At 44.1% G+C, this 24,591-nt stretch overlaps 1 protein-coding gene across 1 annotated transcript in view; it reads left to right on the forward strand.

The window, feature by feature from the left end:
• DGKE (diacylglycerol kinase epsilon) overlaps positions 1 to 24,591 on the forward strand; it is a 161,874-nt gene that overhangs the window by 51,212 nt on the left and 86,071 nt on the right. The window contains exons 4-6 of the mRNA XM_086930872.1: positions 4,899 to 5,042; positions 9,489 to 9,646; positions 11,895 to 11,946. Of these exons, the coding sequence (XP_086786998.1) occupies positions 4,899 to 5,042; positions 9,489 to 9,646; positions 11,895 to 11,946 (354 nt within the window). The remainder of the gene's footprint in view (positions 1 to 4,898; positions 5,043 to 9,488; positions 9,647 to 11,894; positions 11,947 to 24,591) is intronic.

Here is a 24,591-nt window from a genome sequence, read left to right on the forward strand (position 1 = left end):
AAACGGTACATCGGAAGACACGTGTGCCCGGGTACTGTGTGACGCACACGCTGACGTCGACACCTGTAGACACCCTGCCACTGTTAGTATCGATTCCTAGCCTAGCATGCGAAGCATATTGCGAGGTTCCCCGCCACCTTTCACCAGAAGCGTGTGGCATCCCTCGGTGTACAGCTCCTATTAACCCCTTGCTGCCTACGCCCCTCCTGTCTGCCATGACGTGGTTGTAGGCGCACCGTGTGTGCCCGGTATTTGCGTAACTTGCATGCCTGTAGGATCGGGCAGAGTAGGGCACGGGACCCAGGGGTGGGATGTATACGATCAGCCAGAGCTGAGGGCGCTGCTTACTCACCTGGGCAAGGGCCCCGCCTCTGGTCCTGGTGTGTTCCAGGGCCGGTCCCGTGCTGAGAGAATGAGTCCTTGCCTGTCTGCAGCCCCAGCCTCCCCTGCGACTGCCCAATCAGCAATCAGTGTGACTCACGCCTGCCAAGGCATGGATGTGAATCATCTCGCAGCTCTCACATAATCTCGCCGTCTGTAAGAGCAAGCATCTATCAATCACTAAAATCCACCCCCCCCCCCTACTGCCAATTAAATCTCCCAGCCCCACGCAGATTTGTTTGCGCCTGTCACACTTTCATTGTGAACGTTCCCTTTGTGACAACGCTACCCTGTTAGCAAAGTCAGAACCCTACTGCTGGCAAAGCACTTACTGTAATGCGAATAAAATAGCACATACCAGCACCGAGCTGTCTTTTTTTTCCAAGACACGAGGTGTGAGTACCGCACTGTTATCTGCCCAGACTACAAAGTGTTTGTAGCCTGTCAGAATACGTTATTGGTTCCCTTATAAAGGCTAGCAGCTTCGTGGAGTCCTGCGTGTTTATGCTGATATAATGCTACAGCTGGGTATTAATAAAAGCTTGCCAATGTGAGATGTTAACTTAAAAGAACAAACGAAGGAGGTATTAGGACTGAGCGGGTAAACAAAACGTTCACTTGAACATGCAGATTGTGGAATGACGCATTGCCGTGACTTCTAAACAGTTAGACTTCACACTTACACTAAACGCCCCGAAACCTGTCAAAGTCAGCCGCCAAATGGCTTTTTGTTTTTAAATCGCTACGGGAGTGCATTTACCAATGTCTGTCGAAAAAAAGAGCTTGAATGAATGTACACCACGTGCCCAAGCTGCTGATGCGACAAGGGTTACAGGTTTTTTTTCTTTTGCTTTGAGTTGGTTGGTAGTTCTTGTTACCGCGCTGGGAAGATTTATCTTCTCCCTTTCTATGCTCAACTCTCTCCCTTTCTATAATCGCAGACTCCCTCTCCTGCTTCTCTCTCTTGCTTCGCTCTTGGGCTCCCTGTCCGTACTTCTCGCCCCTGATACACTCTGTCTCCCTCTCCATGCTTCTGTCCCCTGCTGCACTCTCAGGCTCCCTGTCCGTGCATCTCTCCCTTGCTTCACTCTTGGGCTCCCTCTCCGTGCTTCTCTTCCTTGCTGCACTCTCTGCTCCCTCTCTGTGCTTCTCTCCCCTGCTGCACTCTCGTGCTCTCTAGAGATGTGGCCTAACGGCCAGAGCTGCCATCTAAGTCACGTAAATACAAAACATGTTGCATTCCAAATGCTATAGGTGTCACATTCGCGAAAGTTATAACTATTGGCATTGTAAATGACAAAGCTATCCATTTAGCTATTTTAAAAACCAACACATAAATAAAATATTTGTCATTTACAAGACCAATAGCTCCAACTTTTCTAATGCGAGACCTATTGCATTTCCAATGCTTGTTTTTGAATATCTGCTCAGTATAGGTATACTTGCATTAGTGAATGCATCACCATCCGCCTTCTTTCATTTCCATAATGCTTCTGTGCTTTAAAAAAGCCACTATTTAATATTATTGTAGAAAGAAAGTCAGAGGTGTGAAATTTATGGCTACATATCTGTTACTTTTTTGTGTAAACCTGAATTATTTTGCAGATTTATAAGGATAGTATTTTAAGTAGTGGCTCAGGCTGGGTTTCTCATCCTCTCACTTAGAATGAACATAAACATATCACTTAATCTCTGTAAGAAATTACAGGAGTACATGATAGAAGCAACTTTATAGAAATATTCCAGGTCTGTGTAGTTCTGGAATGGTATTATTACAAACCCATATACATCTGTAGACTATACATGTCCTTTGCCAATAGGTTCTCGAGTTTCCAGTCTTCTTTGACTGTAACTTAATGCTTGTTCATGGTTTTATTCCTGTTCGCCCAAGCATTTCCATCAGCAGCTTGAGCAAGACATAAGGAACTGGTCAACACACAATCCTGGACGCAAGTGCATTCCAGACTATACTCTTCTTCCTCCACCAATTGAACAAAGCTGAGGTATGCCCTTATAATCCCTGCAAGTTTCTCTTTATAGGATTAACTGAGGATCTCATGATCACGCCACCATGGACCCAAATGGATTTCCCTGCCTCTCACTTAGTTCTGGTTTGTATAGCCCATGTGGGGCTGAATGGAGTGGTGGGGGGGGAGGGGGGGCTACTCCGGGCCTCTTTACATTTTTCCTGATAGTGTACCTCCTTGTGTGTAGCGTTCCCATTGGTGAATATGCCCTACTGTCTTTCACCAGGCTATTCCTTTCAAAAAGAAGTCCAGGCCATAGTTACTGTGGGTTTCATGACATAACGGCATAGCCTGGAACTGAGGTTGGGAAACACTTAGAACAGGCACTTTTTCTAGCGGCACAGAATTCATGTTGGATAATAAAGAGAGCAGAATGAAGGAGGCTGTCTCTTTCCCTGCCTGTTTGCAGTACCAGCTCACACTCGGAAGCCAGCCCTGTATACAGGGTATCTGCAGAGTTCGACCAACACACCAATACCTTACTCTCTGCAGCAGTGCACATCCACTAATAACTGTCCTTCTCTATTCCTCAAAGTGCTATAGCCCTTGTGATAATGTGATGTCTCCCTAATGCATTCGGAAAGGGGTCTTGCAGAGCAAGTAACTTGTTATAATTGCCCTGTGCCCCAGTTTCCTCATGTGCCAAATTTAGGAGCACCAATAATTTGACTAAATGCTGTTATTAAGCACCCCATTCAAATAAAATGGACCTAAATGGACCCAAGACAGTTTGTGCTGTTGTGTATTTTCCAAGTGGAAGCAATCCCACTTTAAGTGTACCAACAGATGTTCCCTGCCATTTTCATGCATACTATTAGAGATATGGAATCAGTACATTAGGTTACACAAAGCAAAACAATTGACATCGCTTTGAAGGGGCCCTGCTATTCTGCCACACCAAATAGTCATGTCTATGTGCAGGACTAGATTACAGTCCTGAATAGTTACATCAAAAACATCAACCTTTCATTAAAACATGTTTAGGAAAAATAAGCCCCTATAAAACCCATCATCCTGAATAATAAATAACGTTGTTTTAGAAAGTATATTGTTTAAAAATGTAATACATTAAAATATAAAAACTAATAAAACATTATAATAAAAAACCTTACAAAACCCAACATTCCAAAATACATTTCAATTGCAAGTTTTATTATAAATAGAAACATAGAAAATGTAAATAAAAAAACATGAACAACTCCCCAAGTAACATGAAAAAAGTCAAGAAAATTACAGAACATTTGGAAAAAAAAGAAATATGATAATCAAATGTTTATTAACATTAAAAAGCTTGTAAAATCAATATAAAAACACAATATTAATATATATTTGAAACTTCAATATTATTATTACAAAAAAAACAATAAATGCACCATTGATATTCAAAGCTTTGTTATAATAAAACCCACTATATTGTGGCTTCAGTATAAGGTACCATCAGTCTTCTGCCATCAGTATTAAGACTGTTCTCCCCCAGGTTAATCGACTAATTTTAGATGAGGGAATAGTATCTCTGTAATGTCACTTTACAACATAAAATGAGAGCAATTACATACTTCTAAAATACAGTTCTAGGCTATCCATATTAACAGAGATTAAATAATAAAATGTTAAATTCCTAGTTTTAAGTCTTTTTAAGAAAAAACACTAATGCTTTAAAAAGACAAGTTAACAGATAATGGTGGCTAACAACATTACTAGCCAATGAGCAAAACATGTTTTGAAACTTATCCAAAAATCTTTTGCTACTATTCCGGTACCATAAGTTTTGTCATTTCAGGCTGGACTACATATACAACTGGAAGGTATCAAAATGTTGCTTAAATAAAAGCACACACAATTTATTTCATACATATTGATCTAATGAGGTATTGAAAAATAAATGATAAATACTCCTACAAACTGTTTCTTTGCACTATGTGATGTGGCATGCCTCTGTTGGAATGTTCTAGCCACTAAAAGGCCATGGTTATTTTACCATGGTGGTACCCTCTCCTTATCCAGAAGTGCACTATGATATGAAATATCTTAAAATGTATAAAGGAAAGTGAACCTGGGATTGCACAAGATCCTTTGTATTATTGAACGTGATTCTGAGTTGCATGTTTTCAAAATGTCTGGACTGTTCAGAAAGATTCTCACTTTGCAAACTGCATGCTTCTCAAAAACCTGACTGATGAATTGGAACTGACTAAACCAATGAATGGATTCTACATTAATTAATTTCTTACAGCATGAAAGTGTGTTACATTTGAGTCAGTCTCTAAAACTGGTTCATAGTTTCTATCAATTACATTCGTATAAGATGTAACCAGGGTCAGCCCTCTGGCCAATAACTATTGCTGAGGCAGTGATTTATTGGGAAAAGGTAGATCAGGCCTAAGGAAGGGATAGTGTTTTTATTTAAACGGATGAATGCTAGAAGGTTAATGACCATATCTTGATATACTTTGCTGATCTTACCATATGTTTTCCTCTCTTTTTGTTTAGGTTTTTGACTTAAATAAAATTTCACCTAATAAAGCTCTGGAGCTTTGCACCTTGTTGCCTGAAAGATCAGCTCGAGTACTTGTTTGTGGTGGAGATGGCACAGTGGGCTGGGTTCTTAATGCCATTGATGAAATGAAGCTAAAGGTAATGATGTCCATTGTATTTATTTATTTGTCTATTTATTTTGTACAGTGTAGTATCTTTCCTGGAGGTTACTTTAGCTCACTCAAATAAGCAAGGAAAAACAGGCAAACACTATTTAAGACAAACCAAAATGTGTATGCTTTGACCAGCTTTAATGACAGAGATACAGTTCATGTACTCTTACTCCTCATCTGGAGCCATTTATTTAACGTGGTTTGATGAATTTATTGTTCATTGCCAGTCACGTTTTAGTGTTTTAATCATTCTTGCCAATTTTAATGTCCATATTCTGTTTAATTATTTCATCTTGAATCGAGGTGTAGCTGGACAATCTGATACAGCTGCCATTCGCTTGTGTGAATTTTTATAGCTTAAGCTCAATCTTTTGAAAATATAAATCACTCTGATAATAAAAATCATCGAGTAATGTTAGTTCATGGCAAGTGACTGTTCACAGCCTTCCCATGTATTGAAAAACCCGTAAACTCTTGCCTTTTCTGATCTGTTCTTCATGCAGCATCCAATACTTGTTTATAAAATGTAAGAGTTATCCGAAATGTATTCTCTTTTGTATCTTTTACAAAGACTATTGTGGTAAATATTTTTTTATCAATCTTTTGTCTTGGCTGGACTTTGGCCTTTCATCCTATTAAGGCTTTTAAAGATAATATCACCAGACTTTAGCATATACTAAGTTCTGCAACTAGGAAATTATTCAGTCTTAAACAATTTAACCATGAGTCTTGTAAACTTTACCAACTTCATTGGAGACATATTCATAAAAGAATGACCTCTTACGAGAGGGTAGGTTAACTCCGACCTGTGCTTAAACACCTGTTTACGCATGGGTCAGTATTACAAGTTTAGTTTTATTAAACGTATCTGATAATTATCGGATGTGTTAAATATCTCATTTTACTGTCTCAACAGATTTTGGCTGCTTTAAAAGTCAAAATCCACTTGTTATTCACCACAAACTCATAATACGTGCTATTTATCGCACCAGAAAAATAACATACCCTGTGGTAACTTTATTGATCTGCCGCGTTAAATAGCATAAATACTCTTAATCCGGGCCAAAGTTGTATCATACCTATTATGCTCTGTGTATAATATTGGATTGTGAGTGACAAAGTATGGCCAGTTGATTTCTACAAGCTTTCATTGCTCCTCAGATATTTCAAGCACCACTTCAGTATTCCATTGTTATCCTTTAGGATGCGCAAGTGACATGCAAATTATATTGCTGAGGTTTTTTTTTTTAAAGAAAGTTTATTGGCTCTGTGTAGAGCTTCACTGCCATTACAAACATTTCATTATATGTCAGAACCGAGTCTTTGTGCAGAGGAAAATGTTACTTGTAGTTTAACACTCACAAACATATAAAACCAAAAAATGAAATTAATTCCAGCCCAATGTTTTCACAAATGCTTATATATGATTAACTGTACCAATTGGATTAGCTGCCCAAACCATTACTGTTCTCTTATTTCCTTGTGTGGCTCTGTGGGTGGCGAGTTTTTGATGCTTTCGAATGTTCGCCATATTCAGAACTATGGGCTACATCTTATATTCGGTATGATTATGGAGTCATTGCTATCCATCTGTGCCAAAGAGAAAGTCAGAATGTGTGGTTGGCACTGCATGTTATTTGACCATGAATATTTGCCACCTAACTTGTTACTAGCTCATCATCGTTGTTATTCGTCCCTTCTGCCCCTTGCGATTGTCTTTGTATTGCACTTGTTGCATTGCTTTCAGCTTTGGTTTATTTATTCAATTCCTTTCCCTGTGTATCCATCTGGGGATAAATGTGGTGACTTCCAGCCCGTTACAATCTGTTGCATCCGAATATGCCTTTTTTCTGTCTGGTACGCAGTCCAAGAGCACATGTCTCGGCTCTATACAGCCCTCATTTTCTAGTAAGTTCCATCAGTTGGTCTGTGATCGCTTTCCAATAACTGTACAACTCTAGACAATTCCCAATGTGCATTAAGTCAGCCTCCAAGTCTCAGGCAGATATCTGTGGTCGTGGGATATATTTTTTTTATTTTGTGGGGCATTATATAGTTTCTGTGTTCCGTATTGTATTGAATCAGCATGGATCATGCGTTCCTTAAAATGTTTGCAAAAAGTTTAAGTACCATGTCAAGTTCCCTTTTATTTTTCAGTGTATTAAGGTTAGTCATAGTTTGATCAGCAATGTTACAATAGCACATATTGTTTTTCAGGTCTTTCCATGTGTTAATAACAGTTGCAATACTTTGTGCATTTCTGGCTCAGCGTCATCACTTTTCCCGGTAGCGTGTATTTTTGGGAATATGGCTCGTTAGGTCAAAAACTATCCCACGGAGAGGCTGTTTTTGTGGCATAGTTTGTCCAGTGCTTGAGGTTTTTGTTACTGGAACAAGTTTCTGAGGTTTGTTATGCCATGCCGGCTCCTTGGCAAATTACTAATTTATTTTTTCAAGTGTATTTGCCGAACATACCTATGCTACTGCCCCCGCGAACGACTTGAAATTTGTTTACTTTTGGATGTGGGACTGGTATATAACTATCTGATCTTCCCCAGAGCCTAATATCCACCTTTCTTAGACCTTACTAACAAACACTATTGTAAATAACATAAATAACATAAATGTCTCCTGGGCTGCTTTATGGGTGAGATAATTATTGGGAATTGCGCTTGTTTAGTGATACCACCAATCCTGCCAGCATGATAGGTTGTCAACCCATATAATATTCAGTGGTCTCTCCCTCACCTCCCTTTTTTCCCTTCAGGAGCACATATATGCAGGTAAAAAACACAGTGGCTTGATGTCATTGTTAGACATTATATGCTACTACTGACTCATTTTGTAAGAAGGTTCAATCTCCTTATGCTGTCAAGATGACCTGCTTACATAGTATATCCTATAATCTTAGCAGCAGTCCTCGGCATAACCATTGGCACCTGTCCCTTACTCTGTCTGAGTCAGAGTTAGACGATTTGTGGTCAGGATTTGATCCCTCCACTGAGTTTCTCTGCGAGTACAATTTGCAACTTTAATTACCTCCTTCCCTAGCAGCTGATCTTTGCTCTAACAATGGTTTGGTGATATCTGCTACCCTAGACCTTACTTGGGTCTTAGTTTTCTTACTTTCTGTGGTTGGGTGCTTTGTCGATTTACCATTAACTATGATCTATTTTGAGGCCCACCCCTGTACCTTACAGGTATGTACAGAGGAAAAAAGGTTTTCATTAATTGTAGCGCTTCAGATTTTGGTCTACATCCACAGTATCTAGATTCATTTATGGCCAGTAAAAGCTGTCAATCTTGTCAGTTTTTTCCAACTCATTGTTTTGTCTGAACTGTGATCCAGGGGCGTTGCTTTTGTATAGCGGCATGCCATCTTTTTGCTGTTTTATTTCAACCTGTCTTTGGTCAATAGTGTTTGTGGCTGGACTGCCTCATTAACGTTTCTTTGCTTACACTACTTACTTATAGGGTTTCTGTTAGGCCCATGCAAATCATCCACCCCTTCTTGCAACAGCTAAGCAGAGGTAAAGGAGTTGGTGAGCCATGAACAACATGACCTAACCTGTTTAAGCCCCCTGCCTTATACCTGATGTCCTGCCATCCCCTCTGACCAACCTCTGGCCATCATACCCCCAGCCTCACCACTCCCCCAAAAATGCCTAGCATCCAGACTCCTCCCACACCAGCCTCGGCAATACCTCTCCCGTCCATTATTAAAAAAACGTTCTTGGCGTCATGCACCCATCCTCACCACCCTGTCCATTTACCACTCCATCTGCACCTACATTTCGAAGAAACTGCCGTCCTGACACCCCCACAACACCCTGTCTTGAATACAATCCTCCCCACCCAAAATATATCAAAAATAATACCTGCTGTCCTGCCAGTCACCCCCACTAACCAGTATACCCTTCCTGTTCTGCATTTCATGGGAGTGCATTGTGTCCCATCACCTTTGTTGAGTTGTCCCCCCAGCTCCAAGATAAGTCTGTGTTTATGAAGTTCCTTGATTTTCACTGAGCCACACTATTGCTTTTATAATATGTATCAATAAACATTCTACTGGGCAATGTCATAATAATTGCCAGGAAAGTTCTCCCTCCCAAGTTTAATGCGAAAGCTGAATGTCATAATCATCATCACTCTCCTAGTCAAAGCATATCTGTGTTCTTGTTCTAAATACTTCTAAACATAAACGTTAATAATCTTTGCAGGGAAGGAACAATGAAATACCAAACAGTTCAGGTTAGAATATTGTCATTTGATGTTGTACAGTTAAAACTTTGCACTACAGTACAGCTTTCCGGCATTCAGTTTTGTGATGTGACTTAATCATACAATCTACAATTCTTGAAGATTATCATCCAAAAAGTAATACCAAGGAAAACAAAACAATCTAAAATGAAGTTCTTCTATAATTTCACAGGGTCAAGAAAACAACATTCCACTTGTTTCAATCTTACCTCTGGGTACAGGCAATGATCTGTCTAATACTCTAGGATGGGGACCAGGTTATGCTGGAGATGTTCCAGTGGAGCAAATTTTGAGAAATGTAATGGAAGCAGAGCCCATAAAACTCGACCGGTAAGCAGAACACTTTGTATGTAGTAGAGAATTGTCATTTTGTACACTCGGTCATGCATGCTGATGTGAAACTTTTATGTTTTGAGGCATTCCACCCTAAGATGTACACAGTTTGGCCAACCTGAAACTTTATTAAGTTGTGAAATCTCTTGGTGGGCATTGGGAAGTTTATTTGTAGTCTCAATTCTGAGTATACGTGTAATAATTTGGATTATTGGCTTGGGGGCGAGGTGGCAACCCACACTGAGCAACAATCACAATCATGTTAGGGTGTGTGAACATCAAAAGTCACTAAATTAACCTGTGCTTAACCCTCTAGTCGCTTGGCTCAAAAGCAGTGAGGCTCAACTTAGAGGCAAACTGTAAAGTATTTATGCAGCACACAAACGGTAATCAAGTGAAAACACAAAACACCTTTAATCCCACACCAATTTAGTAAAATAGAAACAAATGTAATAAATAAAATGACATAGACATTAATTAAATCCAGTAGAACCGTAGTTATGATTTTTCTAAAGTTTTAAGTGACATCTACCTCCTAAAAGATCAAAGCACCAACTGCGAGTATCTGGTTGTGTGAGACAAGGGCAAAGTAAAAATTAAGACTGACCTTATGGGGCATGGTTCGAATACACAAGGGGGATTGGGTATGGTCTCAGCTTACCTTTGGACTTGGAGATAGGGGAGGCGTTATGGTGGGAGAAGCTGGAGTTCCAATCCGAGGTGGTTGTAGTCTTCGATGAGGAGCCTGTTGCAGTCAAGGCCAGTGAAGGTGTTTACCTTCGGTCTTAAGACTAGTTTTAGAAAACCAACAACCTCCAGCGGTTTGGAGCTGCAAGCCATAGTGGAAGAGGGCTCCACAAGTCCAGATACCATTGCTTGGAGCTGCCGTTAAACAGGATTTGCTCCTGTGGAGAATAGCATAGCGGAAGCTACCACGATGTCAGGTCAACCACTGATGCACCCTGGGCGGATTGACTGACTATCAGGTAGATATGTCTTCTGTTGGTTCTTCTGGTAAAAATTTTGCTAAATGAGAGAGAGAGAGAGAGAGAGAGAGAGAGACCTAGAGAGAGAGAGAGACCGAGAGTCAGACCAAGAGAGACCGAAGAATAATTATTTGAAGGTACCTTTAGGAAAAGAAGCAGAAATGTGTTAATAATTTTCCAAAGATCCTCAGGAAGACTGACTACACACAACACCCAAAAATCTCAATATCTTCGAACACACACAAATTTAAAAATGAATATGCCAATTTGTTCGATGTCAAATATATTGTTCCGATTTTTGAATGATTGTGACATGCATACAAAAATTTTGATAGTTGCAATTCTCTGCTCATTCCTTGATCCCCATGTTACAACATTGATTTTTTAGTTCCCAGTGTTCCTTATAGAACATTTTCTTGATTTTATAGCACCTAATCTCTGCATTAAATTTTCTTTATTTTGGTGTAACTTTAATTATTCAATATTTGCCTTTGTAGTACAAGTGTTTAAGTGTTATTGCAAATATAAAATGCCGTTTTCCCAAAAGAAGATCTAGCTGCATGTGTTAAGTGACAATGATAAGCCAGGCATTCCTGAGAAAAACCAGTTGGCCTGACAGGAATTAGACTGTTAAATATTTGTGGAATGCTCAGCAACAGCTCACATCAAGACAACTGCCTATCTCCCCCCACCCAACCTGCAAGTCTGTCTGTTTTCCTACACTAAGTATATTTGGTATTTCTTAAATCTCAAATGTTAACATTATGATTGAGATAGCAAATCAAATATACATTCGATACCCTTGTCAAACATGTTGTGGATTAAATGAACCTAAAACTACTTATCAGAGCATTTATTATTCATGTATCACCAGAAACTGCAAGGAGTGTCCAGCTGTGAGATTAGCAGTTTCATTTCCACGAAGAACTCTTGCAAGTTGAATGATTGGCACAGAGTTGCCAATGAGAGATCTAAGCAGGAGTACAAAATGATTAATAATTATCTGTATCTCAAACTGCTAGACTGACAAAATGTCAGTAACAGTTAAAATATACAGACTGTTTGACTCAGAAATTGTGTGCTTTAATTATGACCTTGCATATTACTTCACAAATCGTCTAGAACTTGATTAGTTGATTTTACCATGCTACATACATTGATTTTTAAAAAGAACAGAGAGTGAGAGAGAAGAAAAAAACAGTATAAGTTTGATTAAATGTTGATTGCGTACATTTATAAAAAATCTTTTGCATTTTCAGGTGGAAAGTACAAGTAACAAACAAGCTCTACTATAGTTTACGAAAACCAAAGGTACAACTTGAATTATTTTCAATGAGTCTGTCTGTGATGTACCATCAAAATATATATCTTTGCTAATGTTTTGTAGAATTGTGAACTTTTTAGGATGTTGAAAATGTATATTTGAGTATTCATACAGCACACACATCTGTTGTTGCAGCCCTTCAAGCAGTGAAAACTGGCAGGAAGATGAAGCCTTTTTATTACAGTGTGGGTTAGAAACACTGATTTTGTTAAAGGCGGTGACTACCCCGCCATGGGAAACAGACTCCCACTACCCATGGCCCACTAGAGTGCGGGGACGACACCATCGTTACGGCCGGCTGACGGAGACCAGGCCCTCCATGGAGATAAGGGTGGGGACCTCTGCCCGGCCGGACTGGGTGTGTCTGCTCTGCTGCCTCCCCCACAGCCGAGCAGTGGGGAGTGCTAGGGCCAGACTATGCTGCGTGCTGCCCAGCCCATTTGGTTAAGGGAGGGGCCGCGCGCCGTTGCACATGCCTCATTGATGTGCCAAGGATGCGCCCCGGGTTGGGAGGCAGTCTCCTGGGCCCTGAACTGTGCTCAGCTTTAGCAGACCTGCATGACTGGCGCCCTGTTTGCCCTTGGACACCCCCTGATCTCATGAGTAGTATAGTCTGGGGTCTCCAGATCTCTCCAGGGTGAGGAGACTGCTAACAGATCTCACCTAGCCTCAGCCCTGCAAGTACCACGCATACAGCATTAGAGTAACGCATTTCAGTGTGGTGGTCCACATCACTGCACTGAAATGCAAAATCATTCATTTGAGCCTCTCAGCAGTCAAGCCTTAAAGATGCTATAATGCATTGAATACTGAAAGATGCAGTGGCAACGCATGCTGCTCCCAGCTGTCTTGGGGGCTGTTACTATACCGTGCTACAAACTAACAGAACACTCATCACCACACGGCATAACTCTGCTGTCACTGAAAATTAATCACAGTCAGTGCCCAATCGCTCCTACGGTGTGTGGTTCTCTGTGAGTTTGTCAGTCTCACTTTAATTGGCAATTGTTGGTTCGTCCTGCTGCGGCTCTAATTTCAAGTTGTAATTGGCAATGTGGATTCCACGGCCGGGCAGCATCCGACCCAAACCCACTAACACTGGCACAGTCGTGAGCCTGCAAAACTGGCAACCAGTCAGGAGCTCATCGCTTTATTGTGACCCTTCGGACCACATGGCTGATGTGAATGTGAACTGGCACAGCCCGTGCCGCCTTAGTGGTTGAGCAGCCCAGAGCAGCACCGTCATCAAAAGCAGTTGTGTGCCAGAATATGCAAAATTGGCATTGATTGCCGCTGGACAGTCTCCAATCTTAGCAGTCCAGCGGGCCCGCCTGTTGCCATGATGCTGGCTCGCCTTGCTGAAGTGTAAGATATGATCTCCTACTTTTGCACTGACTTGCTTTCTTTCGCTGGCGCGTTCATCACGTGACTCAAAGGGGTGTAATTTCTTATATGTATATGTTTCCCTCATCTTCTTTACTTGATTTTTGCTCGCGAGAAAATGTTACTCATAGCCGTGGAAATGTCACACATACATAAAAAAAATGTCACACATAGCAAGTTGAATCCTTGGCAGCTAGGTAGCATCCAGACAGGCCGTGATTTGGGCCTCTACTGCCTGGAACACAGAGGGGCCCAGGGATCATCGCTTTTTGCTGGGCTTGACTGTCCTGCAACTTGGGCCTCATAGGTATGCCTGCACATCAGTTGTGTACCGTAGGCACTGTGGCGGACTGAGCCCAGCTGAGTCCCTGCTGACCTCTATTATAAAGGAGATAGCGATGCAGAAGACGCGTAATGACTCCTCCCTTAAAGAAATGCTTGCCAAGGCCTCTTCTAAGAAAACCGATCAAGGTGGCAGCTACAACCTCCGCCCCACGAATCTCATTGCCCCAAAGAGCGGAGCCCCCACTGCCTAGAGCCTTCATGGACCACCTATTTGGTGGGCTCCTCCAAGATTTCACACTCCTATGGGAGGAGGTTGCAAAAGAGATGAAGGATATGAGTCACGAATTGGGAGCACTGGGCCAAAGAGTCTACATACTAGAAAACACCACAGACTCAATGGGGGAGAAACTGGATGGCTTACAGGAGGGATCCACTCAACTTTCGGGATCATAACCTCAAACATCTGTCTCGCCTGGACGACTTGGGAAACAGATCACGCCGCTAAAACATACACATCCGGGGAGGGCCATGGGAAGTGGAAAAAGGAGACAGAAACTTACATAAAACGGTTACTCCACCATGTTCTGTCTGATCTTGCCTTGACATATCCTAACCCTAGACAGGATCCATAGGGTTAACAGAGCTGTCATTGACAAACATGCTCCATAAGACATTCTGACTTGTCAACACTACTATCGCCAGAAGGAGGTAATCATGGCTGCAATTGCCACAGAGGCACTATTCAGTTCTAGGGCACTGCAATATACTTATACCAGGACCTTTCCTTGGGCACCCTACAGTGTCATAGGCATTTGAAACCAGTCACCTCCTTCCTACAAAGTAAAGCAGTTAAATATATCACTGGGTTAACCTCTTTAAATTACTATTCACCTAGACTAATGAAGCTCATGCAGTGCCTTCCCTCAAGGAAGCGGGATCCCAGCCGGAACCACCTTCTCCGGTGCATCGAACATCAACGAGAGCCAGTCAATGGACTATGGTGAAGGGGAGGAGAAAGCCGAAGCAAAACCCAAGGCAGTCGAGATTCAGTGAGAGTGGCAGGCAGTTCCATAGAAACTTCATGCTGATGATCTGGAGTTCTAGGTCTGTGACCAGAGCAGCCAGGGGGTCAGAGGGCTGTTTGAGGTAAAACATATACATTGTGTTGGAGGCCAGGCTGGAGGGAGTCAGACGGACTATTGCAGGTATGAAGAATCATGGACCTGAGGGGCATTTCCCAGCCCTATATGTTAATTAGTATACACCAGTTGGTGGAGTAGTAATTTCACAAGTTTGAGTGCTCAGTTCACAGAGACACTTGTGAGCCTACCACAGTAATGTGCTATGCCACCCACACCACTGGCCTCCACACAATTACCACCCTGGAGACATACACACACCACTGCAACACATTCTACTGGACCATATGGCAGGACATCCCGCACACGCAACTAAAGGTCCTTAGTTTAAACACCAGGGGCCTCAATATGCACGGTTGAATGCTTCACCTACTCCGGAAGGACCGGGGTCGCCTCCAGTCTTGCTGCGTCATGCAGCAATTATTTTGTCTGGCACGGACAAGAAGGGAGGCATTGCAATGCTTCTAGCCAGTAAATTTCAAGGCAAAATATGATCAACAGTCCCTGAGATAATGGATAGGATGCTGGCGCTGAGATTAACATAGCAGACATGCATGTTTACACCTTGCAAAATATATGCCCTCAAAAACAACCAAGACCAATTCCTTTGGAATGCGGTATCGTTAATGAAGGCTGCCCAGGATGCTGAGATACTCGTGAGAAGGGACTTTCATATAGTGATGAACACAGAGCTTGATCGCTCGGCGCATCGGGTGGGTCAGAATGGAGTCCTGTCAGCACGCTGGCTACATGGCTTTGGGATTTGAACCTAACAGACATCAGGTGCATGTAGCACCCCCGTCGTTCCCCCTTGACCCCCTAGTGAAGACAACACCTTTTTCTCTGCAGCACACCAGACCTACGCTAGACTGGAATACTATCTGGTCAGCTCACAACTCCTAACACAAGTCCAACTGGTGGATATAGTGGTTGCTGCTCTGTCCAAATATGCACCTGTCCTATTCACCTTACACAGCAGATTGATCTCTCCACATCAGGGACACTCATCATCTTCTGAAATGGCCAGAAGTTCTTGCATCCAGCTGCACTCGGATCAGAAACTTCCTGGCGGAGAATGAGGGTTCAGTCATCCGGATCGGGATGCTTTGGGATACCCTCAAAGTGGTTTTGAGGGAGGACTTTTTAGCTATTTCCACCGCCCTCAATGCGGATAGGAAGGCCAAGGATAGGGGAGCTGGAAGAAAGGGTGAATAGCCTGGATGGCCAACACAAACCTTTCAGGTTTAGAAAAGTCTGGCACCTGTTGGCAGCCACATGACAACAACTTAAAGAGCTTGTCGCATGCTGCGGAATACGCACTGTTACGTACCAAACACAGATACTATGCAGGGGAGACAAAGCAAAAATAACAGTTGATGGACAGAATGCAGAACAATGTCATACATTCACCCCACAACAGAGATCTGGGCCTAAACCCATTGTTTTTCTGCTAACCATGCCATTCCAGTTTGAACCCAGCCATATGCAAATCAGTCTTGACTCTGTGCCCCATGGGAACAGTCCAGCCCGAACTGCCAAGCCAGGTCCTCCCTGGACTGGAAACAAGCATCCTAGGATCGGTGTCGGACGTTCATTTCCTACTTCCACTATTGTAGGCAATCCCAACACACTTACATTTCCCCTGCATACAAAGTTTAAACACCAGGGGCCTCAATATGCACGGTTGAATGCTTCACCACACTCTGGAAGGACCGGGGTCGCCTCCAGTCTTGCTGCGTCATGCAGCAATTATTTCGTCTGGCACGGACAAGAAAGGAGGCATTGCAATGCTTCTAGCCAGTAAATTTCAAGGCAAAATATGATCAACAGTCCCTGAGATAATGGATAGGATGCTGGCGCTGAGATTAACATAGCAGACATGCATGTTTACACCTTGCAAAATATATGCCCTCAAAAACAACCAAGACCAATTCCTTTGGAATGCGGTATCGTTATTGAAGGCTACCCAGGATGCTGAGATACTCGTGAGAAGGGACTTTCATATAGTGATGGACACAGAGCTTGATTGTTCGGCGCATCGGGTGGGTCAGAATGGAGTCCTGTCAGCATGCTGGCAACATGGCTTTGGGATTTGGACCTTACAGACATCAGGTGCATGTAGCACCCCCGTTGTTCCCCCTTGACCCCCTAGTGAAGACAACACCTTTTTCTCTGCAGCACACCAGACCTACGCTAGACTGGATTACTATCTGGTTAGCTCACAACTCCTAACGCAAGTCCAACTGGTGGATATAGTGGTTGCTGCTCTGTCCAAATATGCCCCTGTCCTATTCACCTTACACAGCATATTGGTCTCTCCACATCAGGGACACTGATAAGCTTCTGAAATGGCCAGAAGTTCTTGCATCCAGCTGCACTCGGATCACAAACTTCCTGGCGGAGAATGAGGGTTCAGTCACCCGGATCGGGATGCTTTGGGATACCCTCAAAGTGGTTTTGAGGGAGGACTTTTTAGCTATTTCCACTGCCCTCAATGCGGATAGGAAGGCCAAGGATAGGGGAGCTGGAAGAAAGGGTGAATAGCCTGGATGGCCAACACAAACTTTTTAGGTTTAGAAAAGTCTGGCACCTGTTGGCAGCCACAAGACAACAACTTAAAGAGCTTGTCGCATGCTGCGGAATACGCACTGTTACGTACCAAACACAGATACTATGCAGGGGAGACAAAGCAAAAATAACAGTTGATGGACAGAATGCAGAACAATGTCATACATTCACCCCATAACAGAGATCTGGGCCTAAACCCATTGTTTTTCTGCTAACCATGCCATTCCAGTTTGAACCCAGCCATATGCAAATCAGTCTTGACCCTGTGCCCCATGGGAACAGTCCAGCTCGAACTGCCAAGCCAGGTCATCCCTGGACTGGAAAAAAGCATCCTAGGATCGGTTTCGGACGTTCAGCCCTCATCAGCCAGGATAGCTTGATTCCAGTGGCATGAAGAGCACAGGACTCACGTCTGAGCATACCTGTCCCACTCGGGGTGACAAATGCAAAAAAAAACTGTTGATGGACAGACAAAGCATTCAAACTTCTTTCCTGCATCCTCCGAGCACAACCTCAAATAGAGACTATCAATTATGTAACCACTAGCGATTATGATAAAGCCTCTATCCTTGAAGATATTGCTGGCACCTGATAACAGTACTACTCTGCCCTATATACCCCAGTCTTGCCCCTCCTGGAAACCATGCAATCCCCACTAGACACGATTTCCCCCTTGACCCTCACCACCAACCAGTCTTAAACGTTGGAAAAGGACAGATCAGATGGTGTTTATCCCCGAACATGGATGTCTTTACAACGCAAAACATATTTTACTCATCCTAGATAAGGCCTTGCGTATGGGGAATGTGACCTTCCCACTGTCCATTGATACAGAAAAAGTGTTTGATCGAGAGCAGTGGCTGTTCCTCTGGGAGGTCCTTAGCAACACTAGGATGGGTCCCAAGTTCCAGAATTTGCTACACCAGCCCAGAGGCAAAGGTTAGAATGAATGGCACAATTTTATTTGTTGTAACTCTTTTTATTAAACCAGCTCATAATGGCACAACATTGAGTCCTATTTAAATATAGAGGGGGCTTGCCAGGGGCTCCCCTGCCTCCACTCCTATTTTCTATAAAAATGGAGCCCCTATCAGAGGCGATCTAGCGAAATCCAAGGATTGCAAGTGTTGCCTTTGGTAAGGCAGAACATAAAATAGCTCAATATGCTGATGATGCCCTGATGATGCTCTCAAATCCACAGACCACTCTCTCCGTTCTTATCCACAAACTCAACACCTTTGGCTCCAGGTCAACATGCCGAGGGATCTACAGGCTTCCCTTCTCCTGGTCACAGGAATATGTCTCTTACCTTGTTGTCACCCTACATTCCACAATGGAGCGCACAGCTGAACAGAATGACCAGGAACCACATTGCACGACACGTAGAGACCTACAGAATTGGTTGATTGGGGTTTTTCATATGTAGATTGCATAACTGTAGTTAAGATGACTCCCTTACCAAAAATACTATATGTAATGCAGGTACTCCCGATCCAACCACCGTGGGGCATACTTTCCAATATACAGACCCTGATAGAAGGATTCATCTGGAGGAGAAAAACAGCCTGAATGTCAAAACAACATCAGTATTCCTCTGAAGAGGAGGGAGGATTTGGAGTTCCCTGGGTCAAATACTATTATGTGGCCGCACAACTGCGTTATTTTGTAGAATGGCATCATAGGGCATTGGAGAAACAGTGGTGCTTTATATACCAATCGGTCGTAGGCATCCACATGTGGAAACTCCAGTTGCTCCATAAGAAACACAGACCCTGGTCCAGACTGGAGAACAGAGCCGGTCGGCGAGCGCAGCATTCTCTCTATGATGTTTCAGGTGTTTGCCCATCCACGCAGGCACAACTTGAGACCTAGCCAGACAGTGGTAACAAGACGACCCTTTTCAGGTGAATAAACATTAGACAGGATGTGCACCCAGTTATATCTCCTCAGTTCTCCAGGGTAAATCATTGGCTGGCATATAGAACCATTTACAGCACAGGGCTGAAGTTGAGAGCAATCGCCCTACCGTAGGTACGGCCTATTGACTACCATTAATGGACTCAAATCTAGTCCTACCTACCAATCTATAATAATGATATCATGCTTGACAATATCTGATGTGACATGTATTCTGATGTTACTGTACCCTATGACAAGATGTATAATTAATAGATGTTACGCTGCACTCGCAATAGTTACTACTGTACTTTTATTTCTTGAAAATGCCAATAAAAATGATTTTATAAAATAGAAAAGAAACACTGTCTCTGGGGGGTGTATAGTTCTTCCGTCTAATGGGCCACTATGACTGCCTGAGATACTGTAGCTGCACCTCTGGATTTAACCACTAAACCCTCTCCAATAACCCCTGTAGCAGGCAACCCCACTTTTCTGTCAGCAAGAGACGGCAGCAACTTTCTCACTTGGCGACTAGTGAACTCTAAACATGCTGGGGTTATTTTTGATGAGAAAGGGATGCAACCATTCGATTAGTCGAAAAGGGACTATGATGTACCTGATACGGAGGGTGCGAGGTACTTACACTCACACAGTGATCAGGAAACATGTAGCAAACCCTCTTACTGCCTTGGACAATGTCTCATCACAAGAGCCGATGATGAAAACCTAGACTATGATATCCGCAAACTTCTCCTGAAGGCGCTTCTCCAGGCCCGGACGCAGCTCAAAATTGCTGGGGATAGAAACATAGCGGCACACTTTCAGATAAGGAGTGGGGTGAGATTTTCTAGTGTGTCTTCATAACAGTGACCAGTGTGACCGTTAGAGAACCAATGGCCAAAATCACATATTATTGGTATTACACACCTGCCCGCATTCAATCAATCAATCAATCAGAGTACTTGTAGAGTGCCCTATTTACCCGTGATGGTCTCAAGGCGCTGAGGGAAGGGGGTGCTGCTACTGCTCGAAGAGCCAGGTCTTGAGGAGTCTTCTGAAGGTGAGTAGGTCTTGGGTCTGCAGTATTGTGGGGAGGGAGGGTGTTCCAGGTCTTGGCGGCGAGATGGGAGAAGGATCTGCTGCCAGAGGTCGTTCGTTGGATGCGGGGGACAGTGGCGAGGGCGAGGCTGGTGGAGCGGAGCTGGTGGGTGGGGGTGTGGAAGCTGAGTCTGCTGTTTAGGTAGGCTGGTCCGGCGTTGTGGAGTGCTTTGTGGGCGTGGGTGAGGAGCTTGAAGGTGATCCTCTTGTCGACGGGTAGCCAGTGTAGGTCTCTCAGGTGGGGGTGATGTGGTTATGGCGGGGGACGTTGACAATCAGTCGGACGGAGGCGTTTTGGATGCGTTGTAGTCGTCGTAGGTGTTACGGTGGGATTCCTGCGTAGAATGCGTTGCCGTAGTCCAGCCTGCTGCTGACGAGGGCCTGTGTCACCGTTCTTCTTGTTTCGGTCGGGATGCACTTGTAGATCCTGCAGAGCATGCGGAGGGTGATGTAGCAGGAGGAGGAGACGGCACTGACCTGCTTAGCCATGGAGAGGGAGGAGTCTAGGATGAATCCTAGGTTGCGTACGTGGTTGGGGCTGCGACTAGATCCTGTGACTGCTGGAGGGGCTGCGGTTTGCCGGGTACCTTACTGCATCTATTATGGCACTGTACCAAATTAAAACCCTATTAAGGGAGAGTATTGAGTGATTTGAACAACATGTTTTCCACAGATATCCCCCCATTTCCTACTTCCACTATTGTAGGCAATCCCAACACACTTACATTTCCCCTGCATACACTACAGGAGAGGGCTATGGCTTTGGCCCTGTGCACAGTCAAACTAGCTATACTAGCGCCATGGGGTGGGGAGGCACCCCCGGATCATAAAATAGGGCAGCATCGCCGAAGGGCCTTTTTGGGATGGAACGAATATCAGAGACACTTGAAGTGAGGGAAGCAACTATTGTGAAAGCCTGAGCAGTGTGCCTTATGTTTTTTAGGCTAGAGTATCTGGAACTTATTTGCCATAAGTACCTGCACGTACTACGACTTACGGCCATGCCTGCAAAAGACTAGGGAAGTGCGGCGGTCACCTTGTAAGGCGGTGGATGTAAATGTAAATGTAAATGTGTGTGTCTTGTAAAGCGCACTGCTACCCGGAGGCGTCCTGGCGCTATAGACCGCTGGGGAACCCGTCCTGGCTTTCCCTGTGAGATGTTCCCTCCAGGGTATCTCCAAGGTGAAACCAGGCATCCCCGGCGTTTGTGGGGGGCGGTTGTAGAGATAAGGCAAGCTAATGCCCAGAGTTGCAGAGTGTGAGCCTGGTTAGAGTAGGCACCGAGGCGAGAATTATCGAGTCCGCTGACCCGGGTTCACTACCCTGCCGCGTCGGGGATTGAACCCTGGTCCCGGGCCGTCCTCTGCTTCCGGGTCTGCCACCTCTAACCAGTGAGCCACACCACTCCACTCTATGGATCTATGGAATATCTATGAAACACTGGGTCGGATTCCCTCTGAGGTGGGTGTGGTTGGCTCAGATGAGTATGGTTATGTCTGGCCGAAGTGGGAGGGCTCCCGGAGGGGAGGGGGGGTGGGACTCTGTGACACTCAGGGGGTCATTACGATGGCGCGAAGTTCGTCACCGCTGAGCCCGCGGTGAGGACTGCCGGCCCGGCGGTGGCAGACCGCCCGCCATCAACCTCAATATTCCCACCGCCGAATTGGGATGGCGGTGGGAATGCGAATGGTACCGCGGCGGATGGAAATACCGTCCGCCGTGGTCCCGCAAAGCGGTCCTTTTCCGCCAGCCTTGCGGGACCTGGTATCATGGGGCAATGGAGGCGGTGCTGTGCAGGCACCGCCGTGGGCACTATGATGCCTGTCTTTTGTGGCGGGAGGCAGAGAATGCCTTCGGGGGCCCGTAGCGGGTGCCCAGGGGTGTGGGGTGCTGCACGTGGGGGGTACCTATGGTACCCCCTGCATTTGCATGTACCAGGTGGCAGGACCCGCTCGGTGCCTGCCACGTTGTACATACAAATGCAAAACATGTATTTTTACATTGTGGCGGGTGCTGCCACCCGCCACAATGTAAACATACACGATGCGCCCACCAGTGTGGTGGGCGCATCCTAATTCATTTTGCGGGACCGCCGCACCTATGTCGGGCAGTCCCTTTTCCAGCAGCGATGGCGGGTGGACAACTTCGTGATCGGCCCCTCAGTTTGGAGAAGGGGTTGTTCTTTCTAAGCTATGTTCATATTCGTAATCTGCTATATCACAACTACCAGCCTATGGTTGTAGGTATTTTATTTGGTAAAACAGATTCAATGGCAAGTGTATTCCCAAGCTGAGTTTGGAGTGAGATAAGAGGAGAGGCTCCTTTGCTTAAGCCTGACAGTTTTATTCAGCACCATCCTGCTCAAACCAGGAGGTGAATACAGTAACCTGCTTGGCAACAACAAATGACCCCACAGCTGGAAACATGAGGATGAGGAACCTTTAGTGTCCATAAAGCACAGTACTACCTTGAAAAACAGGCAAACATTTTACAAAGCTGGTATCAAACCTGGGATTTTTTTTTGCAATGACAATGAATGTATTAACTGTTTGATTATTTCAAATCATTACAGCAAAAAAAACGACTTTTGTTAAAAATGAGTCAGTTGTTAAAAATAATTCACCTCTGCCCCCTCGCCAATCCTTTAATGTCATTGTCCTTATGAACAGCTTACATTCCTTTATTCATTTAAGCACGTTCTCGGGGTTTACTTTAAAAACAATTTAAAACTAGGACAATAAACTCTGAATTTATGAGATAGACCTTTGGGTAAAAGTGTTGGCCTCTCTAGTGGTATGGCAGTGTCTGCCCTGCCACATTCGCCATTTTTTTGTAAAACCCAGCTTGCCAGAATAAGGAAAAGGACATCAGACTGACACATGAGAGACATCTCCTTGTGACGCCTCCTTTATGGCAATCCTGATTACATGCGAAAAATTTCCCCAGTCTTGCTAAGTTTCTTTCCGTTGAATCTGAGAAACACAAGGCAGAGGCTTCCCTGCAGGTCCTTGTTCCATTTGCAATGAGTAATGGGTGAAAAGATGCCAAGGCTCATTGTTCAATTCGGGGCAGCAGCATAAAAGGTGTAACCAGGATTCTGTAGCAAAGAAGCATAGTTTGCACTCGATATTCTCCCCTTTACAAGCCCAGTCTGGATTGAAGTCTGTGATGCCTAGTGTCATAAGTCTCATGAACAGTACTTTCCCGTTTCCTGACAGTACCTCCTGTAAGTAGGGTTGCGCTTTTCTCAGAGTATATGATTTCAACAGTGGCTCTGTGAGCGAGCTGGGGCTGAGGGATTCGATGTCTAGAGCAAATGATGTTTCCAGGACCTGCTTGTTCACTGCTTTCTTCCGGGAATAATGAGGAATTTCAGATAATTGTAGGCTTGCTACCTTTATCCTTAAGAGGGTAATGGCCTGGCTAAGGCTGGTGTTCCAGGCTGCGCCTGTCTCCTCGCAAACGGACATCAGTTGATTTCTGCATGAGTCTTCCGGAGCCCTCAAGGTCCTGATGTATAACTTTATAAGGTCCCCCTGGCCTATCAGGTCCAGCCTTCGAAGACCAAGTTCCAGTCTTAGCCTTGTTTTTCTTGCTTCTCACGGAATTTGCAGCACTGATTTGTATACCTTAATTTAAGTTGTATTTAGGAACTTGTCCAGCGATCTCGGGAAGGCCAAATGACCATAGCTGATGGCAGGTAGCAGTTTTGCTCTTAAAACAATCAATATCGGCTTAGCTGTTGGACTTAACTAATAGTGGCTGACTTGTCTTAGCAGATGAATGACATTTTCGGCCTTAGATATTAGATGTTTTAGATGAAATATTGAGGTGGCTTTTCTGAGAGCCAAACCCCAAGCTATTTATAGGCTACTCCTGCGTCAGTTTGCAGCTCTCCCAAATAGCAGTGGGCTTGCCATTTATGCTGGTGTTTCCCAAACACCATTACCTTGGCCTTCCCCTGATTAATCAGTAAATGGATATCTTAGTTGGAACAATCCAGCGCATGCAAGGCTCTCAGAAGTCCAACTCTAGTATGGTCCATTATTACTGTTTGAGAACCTAGGCTGGCATCTTGCAGAGCAGCCCCCATATCTGTGGAGTGAAGATTAAACAGAAGAGGAGCCAGTGGACAGCCCTGTTTAAGACTGTTATTTGTATGAATGTTTGAGGTTACTGTATTGGCACTTGTTTTGACCCAAACCCAAGTGTCTTCATATAGCGATATTATTGCTATTAATAAAGTGGGTGGGATCCCCC

The sequence above is a fragment of the Lissotriton vulgaris genome, chromosome 7, assembly GCF_964263255.1.
Source record: "Lissotriton vulgaris chromosome 7, aLisVul1.2, whole genome shotgun sequence".
NCBI lineage: Eukaryota > Metazoa > Chordata > Amphibia > Caudata > Salamandridae > Lissotriton > Lissotriton vulgaris.